The following is a 13,546-nucleotide window of genomic DNA, read 5'->3' on the forward strand; positions in this document are numbered from 1 at the left end:
TCAGACCATGTAAATCATCACTGTAGTAGGAAAATATCTGCTCGTTAAACAATGTGTTTTACTGCTAATAAATCCTGTCAAATTGCCCAAATTCTGTCATTGTAAGTGGAAAACTGCATATTTTTATTTAGAAATGTACGTAGCCTCACATTAGGCAGCACAGATGAAGGTGGTGTTTTAAAGTAAGATTGAATGAATGAAGTTTATCACATTAAATGTTACAACTGTGCATCTATGTGTATCAGTAGTCACTTGTTTGAATGGTTTTGTAGCAAGTATCCTGATATATTTTGGTTGGCACAGCTGACACAAAGTGGCCTGGATGTCTTTCTCGATGTAAATCACAGCACCCTGTGTATTTGTGTTGGCAGAGTTTGGCCATAGTGACTCTTGACAGTGTAATCAGCTGGACAGGCAGCTGCACCACTCCTGCACATCATAATGAGATAACACAGACACCCAAGTCCAACACACACACAAAAAACTAAAACTTCAGAGCCTCTAGAAAGTAGTAATACACACGATACGTTAAATTCAGTAACAAGAGAGCGAGGATGACTGATGAGTGGACTGACAGACCTCAGCAGGGAAGGACATGCGGAGCAGAAAACAGATGGAAATAGAAGAAATTTGAGATGGAGAGGCTAAAAAGTGATACGATAAATGAAAGAAAGAAATGGAAATGTTGACTGGGTGACAAAAATGAATAAACACCATACTTGCAAAATAATAAGAATTCTTAAAAAGACATTTTGTTCGGTATCTGATATACAGAATCTTGTGCTGTAGTGATTTGCCAGCAAATTAAAAATTCCTGCAAATAATAATCATACTGGACATAAACTTTAATGAAAAATTGATTTTAACTAAGAGAGCGTAGTGTGCATGCTGATGGGCTGCACACATAAAACTCACGCAAACCTTTTCAAAAACATTCAGAAAGCTACACATGAATAGATTTTTAAAACTATAGCTCCTTATTACCTGATGCCTGTTGGAAATGTAAAATATGCGATAGCTTTCTCAAGGAAGCAAATTTCTGCGTCCCTGTTGCCCATCGTGGACTATTGCACTTATGCGTTGGTGCACGTAACAAACCTAATGCGTGTGAGTGTGCCTATTGTGCACTGTGTTTTTTACAGTATTTTTACTCTGCTGACTTCAATCTCATCATCTCCCATATGACAACTCACCCTCCCAGTAACAATACTCCATTGTCTATTAGAGGAACCGAGACTCAGACACAGAGAGTTCAAAGTAAGGACACTTACACTAACATGGGGTCTTACTGTAGGTCCTGTTGCTTACTGTTCCTTTTTTTATCTTTAAGGCTACATGTGGGCTCACAGTGATCACACGCAGGCCCGTCTGGCAGAGACAACCTGGTGTCATTGAAGTGGGAGTAGAACAGCTAGAAACAAAAGGCTTTTTGTTCACAGTGACCATGATTCAACCTGATAAATTACACAATATCAGGATGTGTCTGTCAGGTGAAGTTGACAAACTGCTGAATGATGGAAAACGTACCACCCTGTTATTTAAATTGCTTCCTCACACCCAGATTTAGACAAAAAGAATATCTGACCGTAATTTGTGTTAAAATTGTGATTAAAAATATCTTTTTTTTAGGCCTATATTTGTTTTTCTGTTCTGTTGTTGCTGCGTCTGAGAACATGAATCACCTCACTTCCTGTGCAGCAAAACGTTTTTTTTTTCTAGGAAAAAAAACCCTGACACTGGGCATGTCTCAAAGGAAATAAAAAAAATGTAATGAATAGCCTGTTGCTTGTGTCTTTATTAAAAAATATCAGTTGACAGGACCGGGTGGGAAACGTTTACTTGGGACTGACATTGGTTTATGACTCTATATATATACTTGGTCACTTACTTCATAATATGTGCGGTCTGAGTTTTAGGACCTTAGCGGTCATATATAGAACCTGTGTTCACATCAAATTTCAGCATTCCTTTTCCTCTGATAAAGGTTGGATTTAAAGTGTTTTCGTTTATTTATTTATTTTTTTGTTCTCTATTTAATACAGATGTAATGCAGTACAACCCCCCCCCCCCACACACACACACACACACACGCACAACAATAGCTCTAAGCTAGGGTTGATCTGGACTGGGTGGAAAAAATTTTCAATTTGTGCAACAGGAGTGATCCTGCATTTCCTCGTTTCTCAGACAAGTAGGGTTCAGAGAAAGGACAAATAAATGTGAAAGATGAGCTGAAAGTGAAAACAGCATTTATCCCACTTATTTCTGTGAACAATGGAGGGCAGAAGAATGGCCTCTCGGTTAGTGCGATTAATAGGCCTAGGCTGGATCACCTGTGTGACCAGACCTTTTGAACTCTTCTCCCTTCTCTTTTTTTTTTCCTGAGAATTATACTCTATAATATCATGGACTTACTTACCTCTCAGCCCCAGGAGCTAAAAATGTGAACACCATTTTGTGACCTCACCACCCCTTGAATATGTGTTACTTGATGGATATTCTTACTGTTGTTTTTCTGTGGATAAGAAGTATTCACTTGTTGCATTGTCTTTCACTGTAGCTGTACACAGAGAGGCCTATATTTCTATTTGGGTTGTTTTAAAGATTTCCTGTTCTGCCAAAGAAATATAACTGTGTGTCTTTTTGGTCCTCAGCATGTGTTCACCATGGATCCTCAGAATGAGGGAAACGGAAGAGGGAAAGTTCCTCATGACCCCAGCCTCCCTTTTGCTAGCACTTTCAGAGGTAAGGCCTATGTTGTTTGATTGTTTGATAGTAAAGTTACTTTTAAAATAACTTCATTAGGTCCCTCTGTCATTTAAAAGTTGGATGTGGCAAATATAGATGTGCGTGCACACTGTTCATACACCTTTCATCTCTCCACAGAGATCTTTGTTACCCTATTACCCAATAGCAGTGGCAAGGGAATCACATATGTTCACACAATATTTGGAGCTCTGCTGACGAGGTTAAACAGCTCTGGGTGTTTCTCCCTGACTGTCATTAGGTATTTAGTTTGTGAAATAATGCTAATTTATACCAGTGATAGACAATCCTGGAAGCCACTAAGTGTGGAACTGCATGTGTGTATGTGTGTGTGTGTACGTGCATCCCTAGATCCCACCTTTCCCCGCCCCTCTGCAGCTGGGTGACTTTGGAATAAGAATTCAATCTATTGCATTTGGCAGGAACACATGAAAATAAAGCCAAGTACTCAGTAGTTGGGACCGCAGCAGAGACACAAGGTGAATACAAAGATACAGAACAGTACACACAAAGCCAAGGAGGACCGCTGTTGGGCCTGCAGAAGTACGTTACTGAAAAACCGACATTACAGAGATAATTCAGCCAGCTCAGCAGATATTTTGGGCCTGGGTCAACAGGTTTTGGATTCTGTGTGTGTCCTGACCACTTAGCTGTCTATAGATTTTCCTCTCAGGCAGCAATAGAACCCTTTTTGAAAAGCAGAAAGTGTTCATTTCTGTATACCATCAAAGTCATTTTCTTTCACCGACTTAAAAAGAGCTTGATAAGTATATTACAGCACAGAGCGAGAGACTTCGTCATCAACTATCAACCCAACTGGGTTTTCAGGATTTCCACCCAAAATACACAAAGCTTTATATCCAGTCTCTCTGTTTATGTTTGCTTTGTGAATTTGTTATGCTACATGCTAGGAGACTATGTGTTATACAGTAAAATGAGGTGCATGTTTCTATGAACATTATTGTAGCCAAAGATGATAACAATACTTAACTTACACCCATGAGATCACTGAACAAAATCTATGGCCTGATTCAGTTTCTAAAATACCAACGGTGCTGTGAACATTAAAAACAGTTGTGTTGGTTTATTGTGAAAAATTATCTCTCATAATTCTTCATTATTTGACTGTGATTTCCGCTTCCATGCCTGCTGAGGCTGACGTCCTGTCTACTGACAGATAAACCACACTGCTAAAGTTTTTTCCACGTGCCACTAGAAAGATTCTGTTTGTAGGAAAATCAATTTTTTGAGTTGCTGAGATTGAAAGTGAGTCGACTGTTGAAAGTCTCTGTCTCAGAGGAAGTACTGTACTGTACAAGTGTGTTTGAGCTCAGGTTTCACGTTTCTCTCCCAGTTTGGTCTAGATTGGATTTGTTCGAGTTTGTCCCCCCTTTCCTTTCCTTTCCTCCACCTTATTTGCTTGAGCTACAGTATTTTTCTCTGTCACCCATGATTTCCTCAGTGTTAGTCTGTGACAAAAATGCAATTTCCCCTAAATCTCTTTTACTTTATTGCTGCTGTTCCTTTAAATTTACTTGTCTCCTCAACAAATCTCTTAACACTCATCCTGTCTCTCTCTCTACCACTCTGTCCCTGCCTTTCTTTAGGTGGGGAGTTGTATACAGGACTGACAGCAGATTTCCTGGGAAGAGACTCTGTCATCCTCAGAAGCATGGGGGGTCGCCCCACCATGAGGACAGAGACTGATGAGAAACTGCTTCATGGTAACTTTCCACATTTGTATTGAATGACTAATTGCTATTAGTTTCTAATGTCACTTCCAGTGTCACTTTGGACACAAACGTTGTCTCTAAGAGGATACTGTGAAACTCTACTGAGTTATTTGCTTCCTTTTATTACCCTCCTATCACCTAACTATTTACCTCTTCATCCTATTATCTTCCCCTGCAGACCCCAAGTTCATTGCTGCCCACCTTATCCCCGACAGTGATGACAGAGATGATGATAAAGTGTATTTCTTCTTTACTGAGAAGGCCATGGAGGCAGAAGGCAGGGAGGGGGCCATACACACGCGGGTCGGACGAGTGTGTGCGGTGAGACAATTCAACGGTTTATGTGAAACCTTCTTGATACATGATGATATTTTGATTAGGCAACTTAACAACCCAGGACCACAGTGACTTTAGTGTAGCAATTTAGGTAACTGGCTTCTAGTCATGACAGGATGGAGAGTCCTTTTCTTGATTCTCCACAACTACAGATGAAAAGCTCAAATGGAAGTTGCTCCTAATAAAATCCAAATCCAAAAATGTCAGTTATATGCAGAAAGTTTGAGAAATTCTGTTGGAAGGTGGGGCTGGGTGAAGCTAGATGGTCAGGAGTACTATGTACTGCAGTCATACCCATACAGACATCCAGACTACAGCACTGTTTTACTAAGAGTTTGGAAAGGTGTGATGTGGGAAGAAGACCTTTTGGGCATTTGTGTTTTTCTGGCAGTTTAAGCCAGGATTTTCATTGTAATGTACAGTCCGTCTGCCACTGAGGTTCATTTGATGAAGGTTAGATGAGGAACACAATGACAAAGACTGAGCTAGCAAGAGAGTATAATTTGATTTATGAATCTTTTCTCTGCTTTGTCACATACATATGGCTGTGGGATTAACATCCCAGCACAGGAGTTAATGGTTTTATGGGTTTATCATCCTACTGTGACAGCTCCAAACAACGTTATGGAAAAGACAAATGTCTTTCAAGATGATCAAATATTTACATTTCCCCAAGGGACTATGAAGGCATCATGGTATTCAGAATTATATGAAGCCTTTCTCTTTCCAATATGTGTGCAGCTGTCAAAATTCCCAAATCCCCATCTGCTCTGCATGCTGTCACACATTCTTTCATGCATTGATTTGTCTCATGAAACCATGTGTTCTTTATGCACCAGTATGCATGCAGAAATACCAGCATACACACACTCACAGCTGCAGGACGTCCTTAGGGACTGCTTGGGTGCACCAGAGAAGTTTGCACAAACTTCTCAGACAAAATCCAATGTAAACCTTTAAACTTTACCTGTATACATCATATTTGTCTCCAGCTCTGCTCCTTTTTGTTTCTCCATCATCTTTCCCTCTCTCCCTACAATACATGCATTATAACATTCCCTCCTCAGTCATCCTTTTCTCCCTCAGGCACGTATAAATAGTTGTCAGCACTTCCCCTGTGGTGCCTCTTGCCAAGGAGGCAATTATCACTGCTGTATCTTGCAAAACACACGAAGATGTCCATGCATGCTGTCATGCATCCTCATGCAAACTGTACACACAGCAAGCAATTTACTCTTTTTTCAGTGAAGGATATTTATTTGTGCCTTGTCTCCAGTGAAAAATGTGTGTTTGTAAATGAACGTGCAGCTGTGTTTTATAAAGTATTTCTTGTTTTTTCTGTCAGAACGATGTTGGAGGCCAGAGAGTCCTGGTCAGCAAGTGGAGCACCTTCATTAAAGCTAGGCTAATCTGCTCCGTTCCAGGACCTCACGGCATTGACACACACTTCAATCAACTAGGTGAGATATACACAAGCACACAATTCACACACCACATTATCAAGCACACACACAAATACCATTGTGCTTTTCAAACAGAGGATGTTTTCCTGCTGAGGACAAAGGATGAGAGGAACCCAGATGTCTATGCGATCTTCAGTACTATCAGGTAAACACACCACAAAGCTTCATGCGTGTTTAAACATTATCTACACATTGTTTTCTTTAGACTCTACTACGCCTGGCAGTATTGGTTTCATATGTGGTGGGGGTGTATATTTGTGATGTCACTTTTTTATTGTGGTCACATATTCACAGAGAGATGCAAGCAATTTGAAACTCATATTTCTTGTCAAAGTATTCAGATGTAACCCTGTACATCATCCTTACCTCCTCCACAGCAATGTGTTCCAGGGTTTTGCTGTGTGTGTTTACCGTATGGCCGACATTAGAGAAGCCTTCAATGGACCATTTGCCCATAAAGAAGGCCCAGACTACCAGTGGGGGGCCTACGAGGGCAGGGTCCCTTACCCGAGGCCAGGCGTGGTAAGTGATTGTTCACAAAGTTAAATTTTGGAGCCAGAACCTTAATCAGAATGTTGCTCGACATGTTTTTGATAATACAGGCTTGGCAGCATTAAAAAGTAAAACAGTATATCCATATCAGTAGTTGTAGTGAAATGTATTCATGCACTCAGCAGAGTTGACTTAAAGCATATGTGTTTGGAAAAAAAAGCTAAAGGAAGAGTAAAGATCAACTCCATCTCAGACAGAGGGTGATGGTATTAGTTGTTTATAAATTACACTAAGATCCAAACTGCAAAACTTTCCACTTCAACAGAAAAAACCAAATGAGCATATGTTTGGCAATCACTTGTCTCTCTCTCAACTGAAGCAGAAGTTGAGACCCTTGAAGCTTCTGAGTCAACTTTAGATTGACCACACCATGACTTATCCATCATCAGCTCTTTCACTTTCGCCTGTTCTCAATGATTAAATTGGCGAGCGTGAATCTAGACCATTAGTGACGGAATATCTGTTCAACCTCGTCAGGCTCTTCAGTGAGTCAGGATCACAGGGCCCTCATATGTTCCTGGATTGGGGGGGGGGGGTAATTTGCTTCTTTTAACATCACATAAATATGATACCTTTTAACACTACAAAAAAAACTACATTTTTAAAGGTACAGTCCATGTAAAGTATCAGCCCGTACTGATTCCTTTGTTGACATCTTGGAGACCTTTTTTAGTGTTTTGTTGGATTATAAGCACAGCAGCAAACACAGCAGCTGTACTTCTCTGTAACAAGCCTAACATGAAATAATAATTAATTAAAGTATGTTTTAGTGCAGGATGTGTTATTATAATGTATTGTACGGTAGAAAACAAATTGTATAATGAAACATAAATTTAAATATTTTGTCGGTGTGTGTGGGCCTCACTAATAAAAGAAGGAAAGGCTGTGTGTTAGGAAATGTATAAAAAAATTAAACAAGGCATATAAAGTTTCCATATTTGTAAAGTAAACTACTACTGTATGTGGTAGTGCAGCTGTGATGGCTGTATACAGTACAGACCCTCTCCTGGTCTACATCTCAACTCGCAGTGGGGCTCTTGTCATGTTCCCTCAACCACATCATGGTTATTCTGACTTGTTATAGGCAACACACACACACACAAGATCATGTCGCTTGTGTAATTTCACCTCATTACCAGATTGAGGGAGCGTGTATGGAGGCATAATGTGAGAACAGAACAGACACCTCTGTGGTTTCATTCTGCTGACTCCCTGATTATCAGGAATGTTTGGCCTAAAAATGAGTGAAAGAGGGAAAGTCAAGTAGGAAATGGGGAGGAGGGGAAAAGGTGATGACTAGGGGAAAAAGGAGAGGGGAAGGAGAGTGGGGTGGATTAGTCGATCCTCAATTAGGCCATTAAAACCTTTTTATTCTCCATTATTTTTCATTTAAAAAATTCAAACCTGATACTATTTAATATCCATCATGTCAAGTACATGTTCATCTTTAGGAGTTCATTTAGGATAATTTAATAATGGTATCCTTAGATAATTATCCTGGGTTAAAAGATTACTTCATTTAGGGTTGTGTCAGAACTCATAGTCTCTTTATTGTAAATTTGACCGAGCTGTAGAAATGTTGCCTGGATCTTGGGATAATAATCAGTGAAATCTAGAATATCCACATATGGGGATAACAGAGTTATTTACATGTTATATATGTGTAAGTGTAGTTATTGAGCCTGTGTTTAACCAAACTGACCATCTAGTTACAACTGGACTTTAACTCCTACACCGATCAGCCATAACTCTATGACCACCTATGAAATGTAATGCAATTCAACACAGTGGCTCTGCCATGAATTCTACCTTTAAAAGGTTAGAATTTCTCCGTTTTTAGGTTGAAACTGTCAGAAAGTTGGTAGTGGAGTCATACTGGAGTGTATTATAAGAACAGGTGGTTCTAATGCTTTGGCCACCTCATTCATTTTAAATAGGGTGGCCAAAAAAATATAGAACCACAGTTGGGGGAGGTATTGCGATGGGTCAGTTGGTAGATTGGCCCCCAATAGGGTCAGAGGTTTGCACCCTGCTCCTCCCGACTATGTCGAAGAGTCTCTCAGCTAGATATAGAACCCCCAAGAACCAGCACTGCGTGGCTGGTCCCAAGCCTGTTAGAAATTGGGGAGGGTCGCGTCAGGAAAGTCATCCAGGAAAAAACTCTGCCAAATCCACAAGCGGATTTATGATCTGCTGTGGCGACCCTGAACTTATGGGATATGCCAAAAGGTAAAAAAACAATGGCGTAAAAGAGGACTTCGACAAAATATAGTCTCCACTTTCACATCAACTATAATAATGGAACCAAATAAGTGTTATCCAAATAGGTCTTAGTAAAATAATGCTTAGTTGTCTCTCTGACTTCAGTTGAGGATGGACTTTAATTCCATTTGAGCTTTTTATGCTGTGAAAGTGAAGGAGGCATAGTTAGTATCAGATTAAAACCGACTGACATGTTAAGGATGTGCTTTGAAAACTGCACAAATATGTGTACTAAAACCGTTACTTTCATGTTAACAAGCAGCGTGGATAGTGAGGCACTGCTGGAGAACATACTTTGACTCCTTTGACTTATACACAAAGATCATGATTCTTATCTAACTTTTTGTTAAAAGGGCTGTAAATATTTACGCTTTTTAAAGGTATAATTGAAGTGGCTGATTTGGAAAACTGACCTTGGTTTTGTATGCACACGTCAACTTCTACAATAAATTACAAATGATGTCATTTAGTAAACACTACTAACAGGAATGTGTTATAAAATCAATAGTTTGTACACAGTTCAGCGTAACCTCCCGGAACAGTTCAAGTGAAATTGAATCCAGACCATTACAGGGTGTTGTATGAACCAGTTACTGTGATAAGCAGCAGAACCATATTTCTACCACATGGAAACACAGTCTGAAATCGCAATACCAAGCAATAGGATTTATATAAATACCAAGTGATTAAATGACCAGCTGCTCCCTCCTGAGAATCACAAAATGAATCAATTTCAATTAAATTTCACCCCCTTTCTCAGCCTAAATTTATGATATTAGGTGAAGTTGTCAGCCTCCTGACTCTGACATGTGGTTTCATTTTATTCAGTTACTGCTGTTGTGTTACTTCTCTGTGAGGCCTCTCTTGTCCTTGTCATCCAGAACTGATTATCATTTTTGTCAGTTTACCTCCTCTTCAGACTCGGATTTTCAATGTTTTGTCTTTTCTCTTCTGTCCCTATCTGTCTGATGTATGCCTGAGTGAAATTAGTAGTCAAGCATCAAGCAGTAAGATTGACAAACAAATCAGTGCTAAAAGGTTTAAGGTTTGCCCTGATAAGTCTCACCCGATCACCTGAAATCAGCCCCATAAACATGGTTTCTATTGTTGTTTGAGTGTCCATTGAATAACTAATATTTGATTGGAGTTTAAATTTGAACGCTTGATACATTGGATTAACCCAGTTCAAGGGAACCATAAATAAAGAGTCCGTCTTCTATGGAGGGTAAATCTGCTTTTAATGGAGGAGCAGACAAACAAGCCATCAGTCATGATGGTTTTGGCTACTGTTAGGGACAATGGAGCCAATTACGTCTAAAGAGGACAGTTGACATTTTCATATCCCTAAACAGTTGCATGCAGAAAAATAGCAGCTGTGCGTGACAAAGATTCTGGCTGCATTACAAAGAGGACTTGCTGATCTGAATCATGAGCAAACTCATAGTTCATATGGTTATGTGTGTTCAGCCTCTTAACTGTTGGAGTGATACAAGTTTCAGCACATTTACTTGTTACTACAGTCAGTGACACTTTTTTTCCCCAAACACATACTTTTACTGCAGTGGTTTTGAACTTTCAGCCAGTATTTTTTAAGCACAATAAAACTACTAATGAGGGTTGAGAAGAGTTTAAGACCATAATTAAGTCATGATTCTTTTAGAAATCCCACCTACACTGGTAGAAAATGGTGGGAATCTGGTATCAAATAGAAAGTGTCTCTTTTGTTGCTTCAAAACGTTCCTTATGTTTATTTTTCCCTTTTTTTAATTTTAACCTTTGTTAACCTGTTAAAGATTTTTTCAAAATACATATGTTTTTAAAGATTTCCTCTTCCACCCCTCTTCTTTTCGCTTTGTTCCCACCCTTTCCTCGGTGTCTCCAGTGTCCCAGTAAAATCACCAACCAGCCTGGCAGGGAATTTGCCAGCACCAAGGATTTCCCTGATTCGGTGCTGCACTTTGCCCGCAGCCACCCGTTGATGTGGCGGCCAGTGTATCCTGCTCTACGCCAACCTGTGCTTGTCAAGGCCAATATACCTTACAAGCTCAAGCAAATTGTGGTGGACCGAGTTGAAGCAGAGGACGGGCAGTATGATGTCATGTTTATCGGCACAGGTGAGGGGCATATGCAAATTCAGAAACATTAGTAAATTACGTCAAGCATCAAAATGTTTACTTTATGGAGCCCTGTGCAGAAAGTGGATGATTGGGAATAAAAAGCAGATGTTCTGTGCCGTTGGTTTACAGTATGTGATTGTTTTTCAGACATTGGTACAGTTTTGAAGGTCATTGCCCTGCATGGTGGAAACAGTCTTGAGACAGAGGAGGTCACACTGGAGGAGCTACAAGTCTTTAAAGTAAGTTTTACTCCATCTGGTGTTTAGCAATTATCTCTGTTCTTCTCTGCTTCCTTCTCACAGTAGACTATATTAAAAAATTGCCATTCATCGTTATAAGGTAGATAACATTTTGCTCACTGTGGTTCTTAAACCCTTGTTGTAGTCAAGACACTGAAATGATAAATCTCTTCTGTGAAATGGGTTTTGGCTTTCCTTCTATTAAGCCATTTAACAGGTCAGTTATTTTTTATTATTGCAGGTGCCAACTCCTATTACATCACTGGACATTTCTGTGAAAAGGGTAAGTTAAAACTATGAAACTATAATTAGTAACTGCAATGCTCGCTTTTATTAGCTTAAAGCAGCCTGTGTCTTCATAATGCCTTATTGCCGTTTTCTTCTTTTCCTCTCTTCACTTTAAATAGCAAGCCCTGTATGTGGGGTCTGCAGCAGGTGTTGCACAGGTAAAGCTGCATCGCTGTGAGACTTATGGAAAAGCCTGCGCTGAGTGCTGTTTGGCCAGAGACCCTTACTGTGCCTGGGATGGATCGTCCTGCGCGCGATTCATACCCAACAGCAAACGCCGCTACCGCAGGCAGGACATCAGGCATGGAAACCCTGTGCTGCAGTGTGTGGATCAGAATCTCAGTGGTAAATCTTTGATTTTGACCACTTCTCTTATTTTTTCCTATGTCAACAGCTGCTATATGTATAACTCGATAAGTCAACTAACTGCTTCATAAGTGGTTATGAATATTGATTGATGACCTTAATAACAAAAAGAGAGTTTGCGTTACTCAAGTACACAAAGAGCAAACATGTGACTAAATAATGCTATGTGTCAATATCTTATTTCCAATGACTCATACTCTTCATAGGAAATGCGTTTCTGTAATATTGTTCTAACTGCTCCTTGCAGTATGCAACTTAGTATCTGTTAGCAAGTGTCTCTCATGGACACTGTGAGTAAGCTCCACTTCTTGTATTGTGTAGAAAAGGGTGGTGCTCTCCTCACACACCCTAAACAATTTAGTTGTAGATAGGAAAAAGACCAGCGAGATTCCACTCTACTGTAAACTGCACATGGTTCTGTATACACCTGAGGTCGAGGGGAATGTCACCGGACATTGGCCATCTTTTGTTTGAATACGGATTGTATGTATTTGTTTGTGTCTGAAAGGGTCAGAGTATCTCTGTGAGGCTCTTTCTCAGAATGAAACACAACAGTGCTGACGTAAGCCAGTCAGACAGTTTATCCCATCACATGTTGCAGAGTATATTATAAAGAAAATAAATGTTAACTCCTCAAATAAACATACATTTTGCATGGTGAACACAAGCTAGGATAGGACAGGCTAGGACATTTTGTTGGGTTTTGTAAGATGTGTTTAATGTATGAATGGCGAGACACACAGAAAGAGAGAGAGAGAGAGAAGACCTCAAATTTTTACAAATGTCACTTATCATATTGAGGAAGGTCAGTGACTGGGAGAAATTGCATTAAGAAAAGGTGGAAGTGAAGGTTAGAAAAAGTGTGAAGAAAAAACTGGGAGAAAACAGGAAATGTTTGCTCATCTGTCTTTAGGTGTGAAGAAAAACAAGTTCAACAAGGTTTCATAAATTGTTTCCGTATGATTCCCACAGATGTGTGTTTTCTTTGTTAAAACTGACATCTCATAATAAAGTCCGACGGTCGGTGTTGGAGGAAACATGTACTCTAGATGCACTCGCATGACAAGTGAAGTTAGACATTGTCTGGTTGACAAACAGAGTCTCTATTAAAATAGTGTTTTTTTAGAGTGTGTCTCCCTAATGATTTTTTCACAAGCTTTTACAATTCTTCTCTTGTTAACCAGAAGACGTTGATGTGACTGAGGACAGGGTGGTGTATGGGACCGAGAAAAACAGTACCTTCCTGGAGTGTGTTCCTCGATCTCCACAAGCTACTGTTACCTGGCTTGTCCAACACAACGACCGCAATGAAGAAGTAAGATGATCAGTAAATAGCCATCACATTGAAATCACATGAAAACGATGAAATGGCTCCTCAAAGATATATGATGGGAGACAGAGGATGGGTGGAATAAAATGTCAAA

At 39.8% G+C, this 13,546-nt stretch overlaps 1 protein-coding gene across 4 annotated transcripts in view; it reads left to right on the top strand.

Annotated features, from left to right (window-relative positions):
- sema3bl (sema domain, immunoglobulin domain (Ig), short basic domain, secreted, (semaphorin) 3bl) overlaps nucleotides 1–13,546 on the top strand; it is a 54,972-nt gene that overhangs the window by 37,313 nt on the left and 4,113 nt on the right. The window contains exons 5-15 of one of the 4 annotated variants that reach the window (XM_067527703.1): nucleotides 2,655–2,745; nucleotides 4,374–4,490; nucleotides 4,678–4,820; nucleotides 6,181–6,295; nucleotides 6,374–6,443; nucleotides 6,676–6,820; nucleotides 10,995–11,226; nucleotides 11,377–11,468; nucleotides 11,710–11,751; nucleotides 11,876–12,101; nucleotides 13,310–13,437. In XM_067527703.1, coding sequence (XP_067383804.1) covers nucleotides 2,655–2,745; nucleotides 4,374–4,490; nucleotides 4,678–4,820; nucleotides 6,181–6,295; nucleotides 6,374–6,443; nucleotides 6,676–6,820; nucleotides 10,995–11,226; nucleotides 11,377–11,468; nucleotides 11,710–11,751; nucleotides 11,876–12,101; nucleotides 13,310–13,437 — 1,401 coding nt within the window. Of the gene's footprint in view, nucleotides 1–2,654; nucleotides 2,746–4,373; nucleotides 4,491–4,677; nucleotides 4,821–6,180; nucleotides 6,444–6,675; nucleotides 6,821–10,994; nucleotides 11,227–11,376; nucleotides 11,469–11,709; nucleotides 11,752–11,875; nucleotides 12,102–13,306; nucleotides 13,438–13,546 lie in introns of all 4 variants that reach the window. The other 3 variants (XM_067527702.1, XM_067527701.1, XM_067527700.1) reach the window with 3 other exon arrangements.

This window comes from Channa argus, chromosome 13 (assembly GCF_033026475.1).
Source record: "Channa argus isolate prfri chromosome 13, Channa argus male v1.0, whole genome shotgun sequence".
NCBI lineage: Eukaryota > Metazoa > Chordata > Actinopteri > Anabantiformes > Channidae > Channa > Channa argus.